Source organism: Pseudomyrmex gracilis, unplaced genomic scaffold (assembly GCF_002006095.1).
Source record: "Pseudomyrmex gracilis isolate BER0280 unplaced genomic scaffold, ASM200609v1 scaffold_1324, whole genome shotgun sequence".
Classification (NCBI taxonomy): domain Eukaryota; kingdom Metazoa; phylum Arthropoda; class Insecta; order Hymenoptera; family Formicidae; genus Pseudomyrmex; species Pseudomyrmex gracilis.
Window position 1 is genome coordinate 988 of NW_018021908.1, and position 17,617 is coordinate 18,604.

A 17,617-nucleotide genomic window follows, 5' to 3' on the forward strand; every position below is an offset into this window, starting at 1 on the left:
TTGTTCTCGAGAATCGCGAGTCTGACATATCGACAATTGAGAACCGCGCATACTGCGCACAGCGCTATTCTTCAATAATGCAAACTTGTAGAGAAGCTTATCGCACACTATTTTTCTTTTAAATGCATTATTGAATTCTTTGATTTCCACCAGCGGCCCGAAATCGAAAGAGAACGGCGCGCGGTAGTAGGGTCAGGAGAAGTATTTCTCGGAAGAGAAATTTTCGAGAAATACTTCCCCTGACGCGACATGATATGGTGCACTCTTCTGTATGTATTAAAAACTGAATATGTTGCGCACTGCGTAACCCACGAATAAAAGACACATTTCTTCTTCCTTATCACTTTGCTCAATAAAATCACAAAGAGACATTATATACTGTTTTTTATTTCGTATAAAGAAGATTGTTAAATATGAATATACCATAGTATAATAACGAGATGAAACCGATAATTTTTTTTGTCTTAAAGATTTTTTATGCAAAAGTTATAATTAAAAGATTGCTTTTTAATATTGTATTTTAATATTTTTTCAGTATTGTATCTTTGCCAAAATGGTTACAAAAAAACACGTTATATTTGAATACAAATATTTCATATTACATAAAATTTATGTGGATAAAAAAATAATTCTAATATCTTGTTACATTACGAAATTGTTTAACGTTTAGAGAAATGCAAAACGTATTACAAACGATCATAATCATCAAATTCGAAGCAAGTTATGCACTAAACATATTATATACAGTGAAGAGAACAATGAAAACTAACCATTGCAATAAGTTTACTACTTTTCAAAAGCATTATTTAGTTTTCCAATGTTTTAAAGATATTTGAAGGAAATTGGCAATTATTCTCTTGTATGCATTTAACTCTTATTTGCATATAAAATAATCTAAGAAAAAATAGAAAAATAAAGAATGTAATAAATACTTTTTAAAATAGTATTTATTTATATAAAATAAATTAGAAGCATTTTTTCATTAACATCTTGCAATATATTATACATTTAAGTTTTTGGCACATGTGTATATAATTTGATAAAAGTTTGCTTTTATTTTTCAGATATCCAATAGCGGCTACAAAGATATCTTATTCCGCTGCGAGAAACCTTCTATATAGGGAACAATTACGTCAAAGGCCGGAAACACCACAAACCATTGCCGGACTTGATGCGGCATTGACGAGTTATCAACCAGTTCAACATATTTTTAAGGGCACGGTATTATCGGATGAAGGTTATAGAGCAGTTATATTTACAAGTGATGCTCTACTAGATGTTTTAGAAACAGCTACAGAAGTTTATATGGATGGTACATTTTCGGTGAGCAATATCTGACATTTTATTTTAACATACATGACATTTGATATTGTATTCAACAAAAAGAAAAATATAACAACAAAAAAAAAAGATGCCGAAATGCGTAATATTTTGAATATTACTTATTTTTACTTTTGTGTGCAGGTAGTTCCCAGAGTGCCATCCTTCGCGCAATTATATACCATCCACGTACGATACATGGATACGGTAAGTTGTACGTAAAAGATGGTATACAAATCTAACAACTTTCACTTTCCTTTCATATCAGTAACGTTTGTGCGTTATTCTTGACAATGTGCAAAGTATATATCATTTCACACTTCGCAAGTGTATCTTTACTTTTTCTTAACACTTTATGAACACTGACACATTTTGAATTAAATATGAGTTTTCAAACATCTCACTTTTGTTAGAGATTTAATTTGACGAGAGAGAGTGAGATTTATCTATTTTTATCTATTTTAGGGTATAGCTGTTCTGTTTGCGTTGTGCGAAAAACGCACAATGGATGTGTATGTCGCAATTTGGCGAAAAGTGAAGGAGCTGCGTCCAAATGCATTGCAAGAAGTGCGATTAGTCATGAGCGATTATGAACGTGCGGCAATGACAGCTGCAAGAGAGATTTTCCCGGACTCGCGACTAACCGGTTGCTGGTTTCATTTCAATCAGGTATATACACGTAGAATTTCTACAATAGCAAAAATAGAACATTTAGTAATCTAGAAAGCTTTTTCCAACTTACGTGTTCTCTCGGTTTCTATTTAATATTACTCTTTGTGTAGGCTGTGTTAAGACGTTGGAGAGCTTTACGATTAACAGCAGTTCCAAGGAAGATTCTTGGTCTTACTATGGCTTTACCTTTGGCTCCGGCTGATATGTTTGAATGCAAATATAACGCGCATAAGTAGAAAAAACTCGAAAGTCTCTAAAATCTCTATGATTTGACTTGAAAAGAAGATTCAAGCTCATCAAAAGAAGATCAACTACTACATTTCAAACAGCGGTACACCATTATGCAAAGAGATTGTTCTTAAATGAAAAACTGATATGCTAAGCTAGACACACTCAAATCTTCTAAATCTTCGAATAGAATTTACCAGTGTATATAAGAATAGGATTTACCAGTGACAAACCTCAAACGTAAACCTTCAGCACCATTAGCGCTCTTTAACTTGCGCTAACTGGCAACTACAAGAAGATGATGGATCTTAATATCCTCTTGGTAACGACATTATCAACTGCAATTGTTATGTTAATAAACATCATGTCAGAAGTTGACAAAATTGCTGTGCGCAAGCAAAAATTGAAAAGACTTTCTCGAAGACGGATGGCTTCAAAAATGGACGATGAATTTCTTCAAGACGTTCCGCTCAAGGAATGCGCATAACGCTCATAAGCTATAAAACAAGAGATAATGTTGCTCAAGAGTGTTATATTTCTGCAAATCGAACTTTCTACCGAAGCTACTCGTCCGGCAAATGGAGATGACTCCATATGATTTTGAATGTCTTACCGATCTACAGGGTGACCAATGGGAATGTGTTGAAAGTAAATAGTTATACATCCCCTCCTCGATTTCGGTAACTGTTACAGAGTAATTGGATTAGGATACCCGAAATTTGCTCATGGATGTCTGGAATGGCCTCCTTATTCACCTGATTTGAACCCGTGTGATTTTTTTCTTTGGGGTTACCTCAAAGACAAATGTTACGCCGTACAACCTCAAAACACCGCAAAGCTGATAAATAGTATTAAAAAATGCACTCGCAGCATTCCTACATCTATGTTAGATAATGTATTTCAAAGTTTTTGCAAACAATTGCAGTTCTGTGCTAATTCTAATGGACAACACTTTGAAAACATATACCATTAATTCATATGCGCAAGCAAAATTTTTCTATTTTTTTTTTTTTAATGAGAATTTCAATTGTGAAATTAATATATTTCTCTTTCATATATATGGTAATAAAATTGACAAGTTTTCTCTACAAAATGGCGTTTAATTCATTTTATTTGGCCTATTTGTTACGAAGTAATAACTATTTACTTTCAACACATTCCCATTGGTCACCCTGTACTTCTAAAGTAATTCTACAGTTAATATGGACCAAAAACCATCTATCTTATTGTAAAAACTGCGAAATTGAGTTTCCATCATCCATAAGCTTGGAAATTCTCGATGGCATGTCATCGCTGGATAGAAAGATTCCTAGACTCAGCCTTACGTGAGTTATCGCCACACCGACTGCTACAAAAAAAACCAGTGGACCCGACCATTGTGATCTATGTGTCCTGACTTTCCATTTGTTGTACCAAAGATCAATCTCAAAAGACGCTCAACTATACGCGTTATTACAAGCAATAAATAAGAGAAAAAGAGACGACACCAGCGATATGAAAGTTTCTGTCACTTATTCCACCGACAAATTGAACACAAAGTACAAGAGATTTATATACCGAAAAAAAGTGGATAGCCATATAAAACTCGACCGCTTTGTGCTCTTGCAGATTTTCGAGACCTAACTAACATGTATTATACATAAATAATGCGAGTATTTAATATTAACCCTTTCATTCTTAACGCCGACTACAGTCGACGCTCATGTAATACTTAATAATATACATAACACACAAAAAAATACACACACATACAGTTTAAACTTACAACATTAATTCTTATGCTACAATTGTTAGATTACGCTTAATGTATGGTAAAGTATGTATTCACGGTAAAGTTCTTCGTACAAAGATATTATATTTGCGGCCACATACACCGTAAAGAAAAAGTTAAATAGAAAAATTCATCATTATTTTTTACTACATAGTGATAAGACAAGTAAATGTTTCTTTACAGTAAATCTACTTTTCTAAAGAATTAAAGCATTGATTAAGTACGATTAAATAATTCTATATTTTCAAGTATGAAATCGACAAGTATCACAGGCGTTATATAAATTACAGAATGTTAAGATAAATCGGTTACATTGAATATTTCGTGCATGTTGTGCATATATATATATATATATGCACACACACACACACACACACACACACACACACACACACACACACACACACACATATATTGTTTAGACTTAGAAAATTATTTTGTAAGCTACATATGTAACGCTCAATTTACGACAAACTGTATACTCGCAGCAGATTACTCGTACAAAAATATCATATTTGCAACCGTACACACCGGAAAGATAAATAAGAAAATTTATTATTATTTTTGATTGCATTCACACACACACACACATTATTAATTATATGCGACAAATCGTTTTTGATTCCGATATAAAAAAAGATAACATCAAACTGCAGGTTTCTATCGAAGACAACGTAGAAGCGATCATTGTTACTCTTTACGTCTACTATTTGTTAATCACATATTGAAAAAATGGAAAATAACAACGGAAAGAAAATTTTATATTTCTATGTCATATGCAAGTTTCGTATCAAAATACAGAATATATAACATAATGATTGTTGCTGCGTGTCATAAAATGAGATTGCATTTTATAAAGTGACGCATTAGTTTTCTTTATTAGCAACATTTGTTTAAGAACACAAGCGATACAGCGCGAGATGCGTATCAATAATTTATTAATAAAAGAGTGTGTTCAACTAGTCAAGAAATTAAAAAATGTGAATCTAAATATCACTTGCGTGAATATGACGATACGCTTATATATTTGTGAATTGTTATATATGCATATATTTGTTAATTTTATATATTTTTAAAACGAATTAAGATATTTATTACTAGTTTTATATATTTTCTTATATGGTTTTGTATCTATTCTGTATATATTTGCACTGTTATTTATATTGTTTTTTTTTTATGTATGAAAGCGCTGTTTGTTTGTTTCCAAAGTGCTTCGAGACAAATTTTTTGTTGGTCAATAAGTTTTTTAATAAATAAGAAAAAATTAATTACATTTTATGTTTATTTTATATCCTTAATATTCGGTAGTACTTAGTATGAAATGTTTAAAAGAAAGAAATTTAAACTAATACTTGTCTATATAATATTTATTATATGAATATATATTTCATTAATTAATTATTGTGTGGCGATATAACTAAATTTGAATTTTTTCCTTTATCTTTTATATATATAGTACAGGGTCTTTCAGATTAAACGCTCACGCAACAAACATAAAAAACTCCTACAAAAATGAACCGATTTTTATTTGTTATACACGAAAAGAAAGCTTATTTTAGGATATTTTCGATGTGACCACCGTCATTTTCAACAACTCGTTTTAATTTATGAACAAAGTTCTTCATACATAACTCTAACATTCCCACTTTGATGCTATTAAAGATCTGCGTAATTTCCTCTTTAAGTTCTTCCAAAGTTGTCGGATTATTAACGTAGCAGCGATCCTTCACATAGCCCCAAAGAAAATAATCAAGCTAAACGAGTCAGACTGCTGCGGGGATTGGCGTGGACTCTCTCTTGCAACTGCTCGATTTTTTGCGGCGTGCGCGCAGTTCGTTTCGCGCCACATTTTCCAACTCTATCATCGAGAACGCTACCGGTTAGTTCGAACTTCTTCACGAGACGTAAGATTACACTTTTTTGGGGCAATTTTCGACGATGAACATTAAAACTCTTACCGTAAGAGGTCAGAGTTTGAGCGAGGTTATGATTAGTCGAGGTTATTATACGCGTTCCGTTAAATCGTACATTTTGACACTATAAACAAACTTCACCGACTTAACCAGTAGCCGAATATTTTCGTCCCGAGTTGGGGAATTCAGTGTTACCATCGATGGAGCAAAAAAAAAAATTTTTATAGGAGTTTTTTATGTTTGTTGCGTGAGCGTTTAATCTGAAAGACCCTGTATTAAATATAATATTTAATATTAAATTTTAGTCATATGATATTAAATTTATTTATATTTTTAATTTTATATTTCAAATATATAAAATATATTTAATATATATAATATCTATTTATTTATATATTATATTTTATAATATTAAATTCGTTATTTTATTATTATTTTCAGATTTATTTTGTAGGCTGCGTCCCGATATTTACTGCTATCTACTACAGATAATACTACAAATTTATATTTTACGTCACATGTGCTATAGATTTCCAGTACCGGCAGTGAAGATCGGAACGCAGCCCATGTAAATATGAGAAAGAGAGAGAGAGAGAGAGAAAGAGGAAGAGAGAAGGAACATACGAGCCACGCGCGAAAAATAGGCTAGCAACTAAGCACGCTTCTCGCGGCTGGCGGTTTAGCTATAGCTATAGCTATAGCGAAAAAAAGAGAGCAGTTATATATGTCTGCCTCTCTCTACTGCTTGAAGCTAGCCGAAGCGTCGAGCGCACACGTACACGACTGTCCGCCTGTGTGCGTATCTCGTCCACTTGCTGCTGCATGCTGCAAGCGTCTGAAAACTGTTTGCTTTATCTTCGTTTTGATGTTCTGAAATTCTAATAATTTTTTTTAAACACAATATATTTGCATTTCAGAAGTATAATAAGTTTAAAAGTATATAAGGTCTTGCATGACAACAATTAAAACATAAGATACTTATTAGATTTGACACTTTGGATATTAGGATATTATATTCTTTTCAATGAATTATAATTAATTTACCCAAAAGATTACTTCAGCAGCTAAATTTGTGTAATTTACAAATATGGATATGGTAGTTTGCATATCGAGGTTTTAAAAATTAAAGTAATTGTAATAGCGAAAAGTAAACACAGTCAAACTTTAAATATTTTTCACGGATGCACACGTCAATTATTGATTATAATATGCATTCAAAAAATTTGACAGAGTGCTAGATAAAATATTAGTTGAAATTGAAATGTTATTTGTCATTGTTAGTTGACATTGAAGTGTTATGTGACATTGTTACTTTAAGTTGGTACATAAAATTGATCACTGCAACGAATCAAACGTTATATATTAAATCCCAAAAAAATTACCTTTTCAAAAAAAGGTAAAAAAAGGCGCCAAGTATACGCGCAACTCGTATCTCTAAAAAGAGTATTACTATATTACTGTGCTACATAAAACCTTGGCGTGGCTGCACCGAAAACTAAATGCTTTTCAGCTATTTACTTAGGCGATACTGTGTTCACTAGTGTGTGAATGAGACACACTGATATGTTGTTTCTCATTAATTAATAAACACTTTGTTACACAGTCGCTTGTGTACGTAATGGAAAGTATCCTTAAATTGACGCGGTGCAGCAATGCCAAGTTTTTTTGTATTAAATATTTTTTATTTTGACAAATTCCATATGGATTTTTGACTTTTCACACAAAGCGAAATCTACATATATGATTTGACATAGTTTAAAATTTTCCACGCAAGACGAGATCATTTCTTATATATCGATGGGTGCTTTATATAAAAAGTACATTAGTCGCACAATATTTTAAATTTTCTATTGTTTTAGATATATTTTACAATAACATAAACAACTTATATAATAGTTTTATATAATAATTTTATATTTTATATAATAGTTTTATATAAAGTTTTATATAATAATTTATATTTACCATGTATAAACAAGATTTTACTTGATTATTTTTTAAAAATACTTTTACATAGATTTTCGACTTTTCACACAAAGCAAAGTCTATAAATGTATAATTTGATATGGTTTAAGACTTTTCACGCAAAGCTATTTTTATAGTTTTCTAATATTTTATTTTGTAACAACGTATAAATGTACAAAATTTACTTGGCGCTAGTTATGGATATATCATTTCTTTTGTAGAATAGATTTTGTAGAGAAAGAGTTTTTATGTAGCACAGTAATATAGTAATACTCTTTTTAGAGATACGAGTTGCGCGTATACTTGGCGCCTTTTTTTTATCTTTTTTTGAAAAGTTACTAACTAACCTTGTAAAATTTGCATTTGAAAATCCGCACGGACTCTCGGAAAATCTACAAATAATAATAAAGTCAAATCAACAGGAAGACGTCAATATACTGATTATACATTCTTTTTTATGAAAATGAAGATGATGAATAGACAAATTTTTATGTGTGTTTTTCTCTAACATTCTTGGAAATAATAATAGCTTTAATGTTTTTACTTTTGTCACAATATACTATTATAATAGAGTTTAAGTTTATATATATATACATATATATGTACAAAACAGTTTTTCTAATATCAAAAGTATATAATTTAAAAACGCAACAATGATCAATGCGTTATTTTCTTAAATATCTGTGAAAATAATGCTAGATAACAAACCTGTTTCCTACAAAAGTCGTTTGTTTTGTTGCGTAGAATAAACTTCTGTAATAAAAAATACAAGTTTCCATTTAAAAACAAAGTTGACTTCAAAATGACCTTGAAAAACGCTCTCAAACTAAAAAAACTAGTAATATCGTTCTCTTTTTTTCTCGAAATCATGAAACAAGTGTTTTTACTTTTTTTGTATCTTTTGCACTTTTTGAGATAATCAGCTGGAAATTTTTAAAACAATTATCTTGTATATACATATATATATATTACAAGATATAAAATATACATATATAATATAAAGATACTAATCTAAATGTAAAATATATATGTATTTAAGTAATTAATAATTGGTGGCAGATCGGGTTAGTAGATCTTCTAACATCTTTGGGAATTATTCCGGATAACATGATCGGATGTTCTGTCGGAGAACTCGGATGTGCATATGCAGATAAGTGCCTCACTATTGAACAAACTATTCTATCAGCGTACTCGATTGCTTTGGCATGTGTCAAAAGCAACGCGCCTCGTGGATCTATGGCTACTGTCAATCTCGATTACAAAATTCTCAAAAATATATGTCCTCCAGATATTGGAATTGTACGCCGCAATAATGGAAAGAGCAACGTTATAAGTGGACCTACGGAATGTATGCGCGTGTTTACGAGGAAGTTACGGGTGCGTTAATCGATTTAATTAACGACCGTTAAAATGAGATTTACTGAAATTTTTAATATATATATATAGCATACACACAAAAAGTAATTTACATAAATTAAATTTATACTTTAGTCAGTTAATTTAATTTTTCACTAGGCTAGTAATACGCATGTGCAAGAAGTCTCCTGCAATGATATACTTTACCACAGTCATTATCTCGCGTCCATCAAAGATAAACTTTTAAAAAACTTGAGTCTACTGATATCACAACCTATGAAAAGGAGCCCAAAATGGATCAGCACATCTGTACCCTGTACCGAATGGTCCATAAATTCAACAGCACAATTGTGCTCCGCTGACTATCTCACGAACAACATACTGTCTACTGTTCTTTTTGAACAAACAATGCATATAATTCCAAATAATGCTGTGACTATCGAAATTTCACCAACCAGCGTTTTGCAGAACATCTTGAAAGAATCTCTGTATCAGTCACAAGTGACTAATATCGCGCTCACTCAGTGCACAAACGAAAATCCAGTCACTGCAATGCTGCGAGGAATTGGAAAACTTTACAACTGCGGTTTGCAACCACAAATCGCTGCTTTGTATCCGCCTGTAGAATATCCAGTTAGCCGTGGGACTCCCATGATCTCTCCATCTATCAAGTATGAACGTTTGCTAAGAATTTTTTAATTTAATTCTCCACCGATAAGTTGCTGAGAAATTATTATTGAAACTATGTAAAGAAAAAGAAATAAAACACATTGCGTTGAATGAAATTTCAATACAAATCAATCAGAATTGTTCAAACTGAATTAATTTGATTATTAAATATATACATAAAATTTACTGCTTCAATTGATTTTCATATTAAAATTTACATAAATTCAAAATCTCATTTGCGTCACATATAATTGCATATAATTATATATAACTAGATTTAACGAGATATCCAATTTGTTCATATACATATATATGAAGAAATATACATATACATATATATGAAGAACTTTTCTCAGAGACATAGTTTTATTAGAAATTGTAATTAGCTTTTTATTTATAAAAAAATTTTATCTTTTACTACACGTAGATTATATTGTTCACATAAACAAGAGTGTTATTTGCTAGATGGGATCACTCCAAAGACTGGCTTGTATCGCACGAAGTATCAAAATGTATTGAAACCAGAGAAAGACTTGTCGAGATACAGCTTATTGACGAAGATTACGAATATATGACAGGTCATGTAATAGATGGAAGAAACTTGTTTCCAGCGATGGGTTACATCGTGCTCGTATGGGAAACTATCGGAAAAATCAAAGGAGAATTGTATTCAACATTACCAGTAGTGTTTCGAGACTTGAGATTCGTTCGCGCTACTCATATATCGAAAAATGATATTGTAGAATTGACGATTAGGATACACAAAGGTATTTATTACTACTCTTCTTTTCACAGGCTTTTTGAAAGTAATAAAATAAGTTGGACAAAAAAATAAAATAATATAAATAGATAATTGATTTTTTTTTTTAATAACATTAAAGAAGAAAAATTACACAACAGAGATTTTTACAAACTATTGTAGAAAGCGGAAAGTTCGAAGTGTGCGAAAGAGACAATATCGTTGTGACGGGTGAGGTGTCTGCTGAAGTAGATGTCAAACGAGAAAGCGCACCATCAGATTTATTACCGGATGATAACGAGGAAGAACACATGAACGCTCGGGATATTTACAAGGAATTAAAATTACGCGGATATCAATACAGTGGTGCATTTCGTGGATTAAAAAGCGCATCAGTCACGGGTAGCAAAGGACACGTCGTTTGGATAAATAATTGGGTCGCGTTTATGGACACGTTGTTGCAGCTGTACATACTTGGGAAAGATATCAAAAGTCTGTGCGTTCCTACAAGTATTCGAAAAATAGTAATTAATCCGATTCTTCATAACACAAAATTACAAAACTGCACGACGGAAAATATTAAACGTAAGTCTTTTATTTCAAGAAAAGAAAAAACATAGTTTATCTCGCAAATTATTATTATAAAAGAAATTCGAAGATATGTTACACGCGCATGTATGAAAATTGCGTAAGATTCAAAACATTTTATTCAAGATATAATTTCTTTCAGAATTGCCGATACGAGTGTATAAAAACATAGATCTTATAGTATCCGGTGGCGTAGAGATTTGGAATGCGAAAGCTACTTCGATCGCCCGCAGAAAACCGAACGCAGATCCCGTTATTGAAGAGCACAGATTCGTAGCGCATCATGATCGGGAAAAGATTTCCTTGCACGAAGCAATACGAATATCAACACAAATTGCACTGGAGAATCATCAGATTACGAAAGTGAAAGTCATCGAACTGGTGGAAGATACAGATATTATAAACACAGAAGATTTGACAACTTGGGCAATACTTGAAACTTGCAGCAATTTGCCGTTAGTACAAGCAACTATTACTCTAATGACATCGCCGACTGATCGGTTCAACACATCAGACTTGCCACCGAACGTAACAGTTGCGGATTTACGGAAACACGCAGACAACAATGTCTCAATAGTTACTGGGTTTAATCTTTTAACGAAGCGGCACTTACTAGAATTACTTTTACCTTTTCTCAGAGTAGGTGGTTATTTGTTATCGCGGGAGAAATACGACGTAACAGAGATAACGGAGGGATCGCATCGTGCTTCCTACGCATTAACAGGCAACAATAATCTTTTAAAACAATTTGGATTAAATATTATTCTTGAAAAGCGTACTGAAAAGGAAATGATTGCGCTTCTGAAGAAACGAGTTCCGATCAGAGAAACAACTATTATTCATATTACCAATGATAACTTTGAATGGTTAGAAAAATTAAAATCACTTCTAGACCAGAAAAAAACATTTGATCACGACAACAGAATTGTAGTTGTTGGCGAAAACGATTTCGAGTGCGGTTTATTGGGCTTTGTTAATTGCTTAAGAAAAGAACCTGGTGGCGAGTTCGTCAGAAGTGTGCTTATTCAAGACGAGACCGCTCCGAAATTTTCTCCGCAAGATCCCTTCTACGCGCAACAGTTGCAGAAAGATATGGCAGTCAATATTTTACGACCTAACAAGACTTGGGGTTCTTACCGGCATTTTTGTTTGGCAGCTCCGGAACCCGCACTTGTTCCCGCTGCTTACGTTTGTCAAACGGTATGCGAAACGTCTTTGATTCGATTGCACTCGCTATAATATGTGTATTTTTCCGTACAGTCAGTGTTCCACACCCACAACTGTCTCGAATTGTACTCACTTTCTTGCGGAACAGACTGTAAATTCGCTGTTCAAAATTTCTTTTTGTTATACATATCTTCCGCGTGTATATATGCTACTTGTAACAATTTAATATTTCTTTATACAGGTTCTCGGCGACCTAAGTACATTTTATTGGGTGGAGAATGATATATCTATCAATTCGTTTCATCGCGATGATTTGATACGTGTGGTTTATTCATCCATCAATTTTAAAGATGTAATGCTTGCCACAGGAAAATTAACTTTTGAAGGTAATGAAAAGCGATTTGAAAGTATGAATCTTGGACTGGAATACGTAGGATTTGATGCCAAAGGACGACGAGTAATGGGAATGCGCGACAATAAGTATATACATACATATATAATTTAAGAGACATACACCTCTGATACTCGTGAAAAAAAAAAATATAACGTACGATTATCTTTATACACAGACATGTACCAGGTGTATAAATATGAAACCGGAATTTATCAATAGATGGCCATAACAGTCAATGTAGTTGCTGTCAGACGGCGCCATTACGCCATTTCCTTGTTCTCACATTTGGCAAAGATTTTTACACTCTCCACAATACAAGTTTCATACAAGAGTACCGTTTGTAATAGCGTTGAAAATGTCCAATTTTGTGCCTGGAAACTATGATTTGCGGACAGCATTGATTTTCTGTTACCATTTGAAGAAAACTGCTGCAGAATCGCATCGAATGCTTATCGAAGCTTATGGCGAGCATGCTCTTGGTAAATCACAGTGCTATGAGTGGTTTAAAAAATTCAAAAATGGCAATTTTGACGTGAGAAACGAAGAACGTGGAAGACCACCGAAAAAATTTGAAGACAGCGAATTGGAAGCATTGTTGGCCGAGGATGACGCTCAAACTCAACAACAACTCGCGGATCAATTAAATGTGACACAAGAAGCCGTTTCCATACGCTTGAAAGCCATGGGAAAGATCCAGAAGATAGGAAAATGGGTTCCACATGAGCTGAATGAAAGACAGCAGGAAAACCGGAAAACCACTTGCGAAATGCATCTCGCCAGGTACAGAAGAAAGTCATTTCTCCATCGAATTGTGACTGGCGATGAGAAGTGGATATATTTTGAGAATCCCAAGCGTAAAAGGTCACGGGTAGCTCCAGGAGAAGCAGCAACATCGACTATAAGGCCAAATCGCTATGGACGGAAGACAATGCTCTGTGTTTGGTGGGATCAGCAAAGTGTGATCTACTATGAGCTGCTAAAACCTGGCGAAACCGTTAACACCGAGCGCTACCGTCAACAAATGATCAATTTGAATCGAGCTTTGTCTGAAAAACGACCGGAATATCAAAGCAGGCAACGTAAAGTGATTTTTCTTCATGATAATGCGCCATCACACACAGCAAAACCGGTCAAGGAAACGATTGAGACGTTTGGTTGGGAAATACTTTCGCATGCGGCTTACTCACCAGACTTGGCTCCGTCCGATTATCACCTGTTTACATCGATGGGACACGCACTTGCTCAGCAGCGCTTCGCTTGTTACGAAAATGTGCGAAAATGGCTAGATGGCTGGTTTAGCTCAAAAGAGCAACAATTTTTTTGGCGTGGCATCCACAAATTGCCAAGCAGGTGGGAAAAATGTGTAACTAGCAACGGGCAATACTTCGAATAAAATATTCCTTATCATTTTTATGCAATAAACGTGTATTTTCTAAAAAAAAATTCCGGTTTCATATTTATATACCTGGTATACATAAGTAAGCTTTCTACTTGCAGGTGCATCGCTAATATCGTTTTAAAAAGTGATTTTCAATGGGTCATACCAGATACATGGACGTTCGAAGAAGCGGCTACGATTCCTTGCGTATACAGTACGTCGTATTACGCTTTATATATAAAAAGGAAAAATGAAAAAAGGTGACAAGGTACTTATACACTCTGGTTCCGGTGGTGTCGGACAGTCTGCGATTCATCTCGCTCTACATGAAGAATGCGAAGTGTTTACCACAGTAGGTAGCGCTGAAAAACGACAATTTATACGAGAAATGTTTCCGGCTATTTCCGACGATCACATCGGAAATTCGCGCGACACCAGTTTTGAGGAGATGGTTATGCGCCAGACAAACGGTCGCGGTGTTGATATAGTACTGAATTCATTGGCGGAGGAGAAACTCGTCGCGTCTATTCGTTGTTTAACGCAAAACGGTCGTTTCTTGGAAATCGGAAAGTTTGACTTTGTATCGAACAACCCTTTAGACTTGTCACTATTTAAAAAAGGTATCTCTTTTTACGGTGTTTTACTGGATTCAATGTTTGGAAAAGAACACAAGCACAAAGCTCAGTTACTGAAATTAATAACCGATGGTCTCAAGAACGGTGTTATCAAACCAATAGAAGCTACAGTTTTCAAGCAAACAGAAATCGAAAAGGCCTTTAGGTACATGGCAAGTGGAAAACACAAAGGAAAGGTACGTAAATATAAATACAAAAATATTTTTTTTTTTTTTTTTTTTTTTAATCAATCAAAATCCTCTTTTTTCTTATCATACAAATATTTGTAGATAATTTTGAATATTCAAGAAACAGACAAATGTCTCGCGTACGCGCCGATCACCTCGCATCGTCGTTACTACTGTCGTAGCGATCAAACTTACATCATACTAGGTGGTCTAGGTGGGTTTGGATTGGAATTGACCGAGTGACTGATATCCCGGGGTGCAAAAAATGTCACGCTGATTTCAAGAAGCGGTTTAAAAAATGGTTACCAACGGCTAAAGGTTTCGTTGTGGAAATCCTACGGCGTAAACGTGACGATCGTTAAAGATAATAATATCGTCAATCCTATAGATTGCGAAAATTTTCTGCTACGTGCGGAAAAATAAGCACCTGTGGATGCTATATTTAATCTCGCTGTTGTTTTGACAGATAACATCCTGAACAATCAGACTACGGAGAGTTTCGTAGAATCTTTCAGAGCTAAAGTTTGGCCAACACAAATATTGGATAAACTGTCGAGAAAGATCTGTCCTAAACTTCGACATTTTGTTGTGTTCTCTTCGGTTTCCTGTGGCAGAGGAAACGCTGGCCAAACTAATTATGGAATGGCCAATTCCGTGATGGAAAGAATATGCGAAAAGAGAGTAAGAGAAGGATATCCTGGATTAGCGATACAGTGGGGAGCTGTTGGTGACGTAGGTCTCGTTGCCGACATGCAAGAAGACAACAAAGAAATGGTTATTGGCGGCACCTTGCAGCAAAAGATATCCTCTTGCCTCGACGAACTCGAAAAATTTTTGCTTCATAGTCGACCGATCGTAAGTAGCATGGTAGTGGCAGAGAAGAAACAAGGATTACCTGGATTTACCAATATGTATCAAACCGTTGCTAGTATTATGGGTAAGAATACACCGCATCGTTTCTCTTACATATCTTATTGCAAAACATTTATAAGCGTATTTTTTGCAAAATTTGACGGTTTTTCTATTTGTTACATGTAATACAAGATATAAAAGACATAAAAGGAGTAAGTCAGATTACATCTCTGGCCGAGCTTGGGATGGACTCTATGATGGCAGTGGAAATCAAACAAACTTTGGAACGCGACTTCGACGTGTACCTTTCCCCACAAGAGATACGAAGTCTCACTTTTGCAAAACTTTTAGAAATGTCTAACACAGAGACCATTGATACATATGAGAAAAATGCATCCGACAGAAGCAAGCAAAACCACTCATTCATGTTTAATATCGTGCAAAACAAAGATTTCATCTCTGAAATCTTTACAGACCTCTCGACTAAAAACAAAGAAAGTGCTACTCAAATTTTTCTTATACCAGGAATTGATGGTTGCGGAACTGTGTTTAATCACTTGAAGTCGTCGAATCTTAAATTTTCTACTACAACTGTGCATTATAACACAGGTGCTATTTCTACCGGGAATACTCTGTCGGAGATGGTAGAGATTCTCGAACAGGTACGCTGCGACATTATTTTATGTGTGTGACGTTAATATTTCGTAAGTATTTAATATATAAATCTTGAGAAATACTTTTTGTTTTTTTTTCAATAAAAATCAAATGTGTGGCAGGCTGTATTAACAAGATTACAAGACAAAAAAGAGTTTGTGATGGTTGGATATTCCTTTGGATCTATTCTTGCGATAGAACTCGCAATACGACTGGAAACTATAGGCTTTAAAGGTCGAATTGTTCTTATCGATGGCGCACCTGATCAAGCAATGTTAATAAGCAAGAGTTATATAACATTGTCTGCAGACAATAACGATTTGCAGATTTCTATTCTGATTCTTATTTTGAAAACCTATAAAGTTGAAACAAGTGAAAAGGTATTTTTTTTTCTTTACATTAATGTGATGTATTTTACATATCAAAAGTAATATAGTTTAATTTTGTAACGTCGCGCAGGACTTGATGACATTGGAGAAGTGTAAAACTGACAAAGAGAGATTTAACACTTTTGCAAAATACTTTTTGGCACAAAACTCAATGCTCTCGCTAACAAATTTAAAGACATTGTATACGACAATATATAAACATTTAATTATTCTCAAGAAATACAAAGTTCCTACTGTACCATGTATCACATCTCCAATAATATTGTTGAAACCTACATTTTCTCTGGCACCCGAAGCCGAAGAAGATTATGGTTTGCACAAGGTATTTCTCGAAAGTTGATTCTAATTTATGATTTACATTCTATAAGAATTGCCAGTATTATCAGAATTCACAGATAAAACATAACGGTTTTCGTTTCTTTTTTTTTTTTTTTGTTTTTTTAGATAACATCCGATGTGACAATACAGTACGTCGAGGGAAACCACATAACAATTTTAAAAGATCCCAAAGTAATAGCTGCAATCAATAAAGAAATATAGAAAAGAAAATAGATAATAACAATGGACAGGGGATTACCTTTTAGCAACAAACGTAAATTAAGAGTTAAATATGTTTAACAATACATCAAACTAATAATACAAAAATATGTAATATATATAATGTAATTTTTGAAACATGGTTTATATATTGATAAATAACATTGTCACAATGTTTGTAAAACACTAAATAAATCCGAAATTTTGTGTTTGGTTGAAAAGT

At 33.6% G+C, this 17,617-nt stretch overlaps 2 protein-coding genes across 2 annotated transcripts; both read left to right on the top strand.

The window, feature by feature from the left end:
* Positions 1 to 249: 249 nt before the first annotated feature.
* LOC109862057 lies at positions 250 to 2,228 on the top strand. Its single transcript, XM_020441955.1, has 5 exons — positions 250 to 269; positions 1,065 to 1,323; positions 1,465 to 1,527; positions 1,786 to 1,989; positions 2,103 to 2,228. Exons 1-5 carry the CDS (start codon positions 250 to 252, stop codon positions 2,226 to 2,228), a joined length of 672 nt encoding a protein of 223 aa, XP_020297544.1.
* A 576-nt stretch (positions 2,229 to 2,804) lies between these two features.
* LOC109862058 (fatty acid synthase-like) lies at positions 2,805 to 17,397 on the top strand. The gene is given in 14 exon segments (XM_020441956.1): positions 2,805 to 2,868; positions 8,909 to 9,246; positions 9,385 to 9,896; positions 10,360 to 10,661; positions 10,817 to 11,218; positions 11,364 to 12,421; positions 12,630 to 12,868; positions 14,280 to 14,400; positions 14,402 to 14,971; positions 15,065 to 15,899; positions 16,007 to 16,476; positions 16,591 to 16,848; positions 16,928 to 17,179; positions 17,302 to 17,397. Coding segments are annotated over 14 exon segments (5,517 nt in total).
* The last annotated feature ends 220 nt before the right edge of the window (positions 17,398 to 17,617 follow it).